This window comes from Poecilia formosa, unplaced genomic scaffold (assembly GCF_000485575.1).
Source record: "Poecilia formosa unplaced genomic scaffold, Poecilia_formosa-5.1.2 Scaffold101, whole genome shotgun sequence".
In the NCBI taxonomy this organism is placed as follows: domain Eukaryota; kingdom Metazoa; phylum Chordata; class Actinopteri; order Cyprinodontiformes; family Poeciliidae; genus Poecilia; species Poecilia formosa.
The window spans coordinates 59,791-62,762 of record NW_006800040.1 but is presented as its reverse complement, the minus strand read 5'-3'; the positions used below and the strand labels follow the sequence as shown (position 1 = coordinate 62,762).

Here is a 2,972-nt window from a genome sequence, read left to right as displayed (position 1 = left end):
AAGAACCTCTAAAAATGAGTGCTTGTTGAAGGGGTATGAAGACTTTTGCTTCCTGTCGATAGTCTGAGTGTTATTATCTGGTATGAATGAAAGCTTTCAGTACTTGTTCAGCCAGATGACAGCATTCAGGTCCAGGTGGTTGGTGGGCTCATCCAGCATCAGCAGGGTGGGCTCCATGAACAGGGCTCTGCACGCACGCACGCACGCACATTAACAGGAGTTAAAAACAGAGTAGCATGATGTGGAGATCAGAGTGCAGGTGGATGATAGAGAGCTAAAAGTTTTATTGCAATATTTTGTGGTACTACTATGATAACAATAAACGTGACAATAGTAATTATCTCTTTTCTTAAGTAACAGCATGAATGTGAAAACATAACACAATTCTTTAAGACACCAGTCACATCAAGAATGATTTCTATCACTAGACTGGACATGCTAGCTGGATTTAATCATATTTTCAAATGTATTGATATTTGTTGATACTCTCTATGAACAAACAGTAAAGATAATGCCGACAGTACAAATGTTTTTGGGGGCTATTTAAACATTAATTTTAATTCATAAATCGAAATTGTTATCATGACTAAAGTTTTTCATGATGAATGATAAACAATACAATAAATGCCCACCCTTAGATTAGAGCATACCTAGCAAGGGAAACTCTCATCCTCCATCCTCCTGAGAAACGCTTGGTGGCTCTGTTCTGCATTTCAGGGGTAAACGACAGACCGGCCAGGATCCGCCTGGCCTTGGCCTCCGCTGCTGCAGCTCCAATCACCCTGAGCTCTTCGTACACCTGGCAAGGAGGAGAAGCACTTTTGTCAAGAACATTTGTCACTTTTTAACCACCATGCTCTTTAAATGCTCATAAATAATCCCCATAAAAAACTAAAGTACAGCCTCAGAAAAAAATGATTTTAATCATCGGAGCTGTCTGGTTGGATCTGTGTTATTTATCTACACAGAGAGATAACAGCTTTCATTAAAAGCTCTATGTTAGAAACCTGCATGTTGACAGCTGGTGGACACTCAGCCCTTCTCTTACAAGATGGAAAGTGTCATCAGTGTGACAGAATATTATTTTGTGAGCATTTCAATGCAGCTTTCTGTGTCAGTAGAGTAAAATGACTCTGGTTTAATCCCAGTTGAACTGTCTGATAGAGTTGCTGATGACATTTGCTTAGGATTTCCAGCAGTTCCCTAAGAAAAGCCCGTTTCCATGGTAAAGTGTGCCCCGGCTCTGTGCTGATGAGGTGCGGTGTGGACTCAGCTGCAGCCAGAGCCGCAGCAGAACGTCAGGGAAACACTGTGGTGTGTGAGTGCTGAGGCAGCAGCACTGTTACTGTGAGGCTCAGCAGTGAGAAAAGCAGCCCAGAGGTCAGGCTCACCTTCTCCAGCCTCTGGGCCACGCTGTCCTCTCCCTTCTCCAGACGAGCCTGGAGCATCTTCTCCTCATCTAGAAGCTTCAGACGGCGGGTGTCAGCTTTCAGCACAGCTTGCACTGCCGGGGTGTCATCAGCTATCACCTCTATCCAAGACACACACACAGTCAGCGGGCCCCACACGTGTTCAGGAAGGAGTAAAACATCAACAGTTCACTTACCCTGTTCACACAGCAACACGTCGATGTTGGGGGGGATACTGAGAGCTCTGTTTGCTATGTGTTTTAGTAAAGTGGTCTTTCCTTTGCTAGAAGACAAAATGAAAACAAGATGGTCCTGAATGACATAACTGACTGAATCTTAACACACAGAACTCTAACAACTGGTAAACACATGAAAACCTGACATAATTAAGGTAGAAATCCTACAAAACATAACAATAAAAACGCTTAGTGATCAACCATTAGTTTCACTGTCTTCAGCTTTAAACACATCAACTCCATAATAATTTTAGATATTCAGCAATAAACTAAACATGCAGATTTAAGGAAAAAGATTAGAAAATAACTCATTATAGTAGAGCCGAAAAAGGACCTCAGAAGTTTCCTGAAGAGAATGTTCAACATTTTTCTAACTTTTTGGGTCAAATGTTGCAAGTGGACAGAAAGTGGACTGCAGTGCAGGGCATTCTGGGTAAATACAACTAAAACAAACTTGCAAATCTAGAGCTAGAGCTAGAAATGGCTTGTAGTCTTTCACCAAAGACAAAAGAGAAAGCTACAATTACTAAAGTCTGATGCTACTCCATTTTTGTTTGCATTTTGTGAAGAACTTGAGCTCATGTCTTCTTCTGAGGATTATATCTTGGTATCTTCAGTAGTTCCTGGTGCAGCGCCCCCACAGGCGAGGGTACTGCACTGTGATTAGTTTGGATCATTTCAGTCAGTGCAGTGTGAAAACAAACTGCTGCAGCTAAGAATACAGCAAATGTGGCAATTTTGGTCCCCAATCAAACTGAGTCTACTAGACTATAAGGTGTGAATAATAACAATATCAATAAAATATTTTATTTTATTGTATTAGTAAACTTATCTGTGAATTTGAACTTTTTAAATTTGAAAATACCCTAAGACATTAAAATGAATTAAAGCTGCAAGCAGTGTTCGAGGCCCTCACAGCAAAGCGCACTGAAGGCCTATTGGCGACCGCGGGGTTTCCAGCACCGCCATGCTCTCGCCACCGCCGACGCTCTCGCGCAGTTTCCGCACCCGTCCGCCAGGCGACACACACCGATGTCTTCCTCAGCGCTCCCCGACGACGCACAACCCCAGCAGAACAGATTTGCAATTTAAAACTATTGGGCTCTTTAGAGGCTAACAAAGGTCAAGCCTGACAAGTTTACTGTAAATAAGATGAGGCATGTAAGATTTATTGCAGTGTTCCTTCCATCAGAAAGAAAGACTGCTCTAACTGCTCTAATAAGTTCCTTCCAACAGGTGACTTCCTGTTGGAAGGGGATGGGGCTAAAGTGATGTCCCCAACTGACCATCTGAATGTGATGAGCTCTGCTCTGTGATGATACCAATG

At 42.5% G+C, this 2,972-nt stretch overlaps 1 protein-coding gene across 6 annotated transcripts in view; it reads right to left on the bottom strand.

Moving 5' to 3' along the window:
• abcf1 (ATP-binding cassette, sub-family F (GCN20), member 1) overlaps window positions 1–2,972 on the bottom strand; it is a 22,653-nt gene that overhangs the window by 11,755 nt on the left and 7,926 nt on the right. For all 6 annotated transcript variants that reach the window (XM_007559008.2, XM_007559009.2, XM_007559011.2 and 3 more), the window contains 4 exons: window positions 1,607–1,692; window positions 1,392–1,531; window positions 651–799; window positions 104–187 (listed from right to left, as the gene is read on the bottom strand). In XM_007559008.2, the coding sequence (XP_007559070.1) occupies window positions 104–187; window positions 651–799; window positions 1,392–1,531; window positions 1,607–1,692 (459 nt within the window). The remainder of the gene's footprint in view (window positions 1–103; window positions 188–650; window positions 800–1,391; window positions 1,532–1,606; window positions 1,693–2,972) is intronic.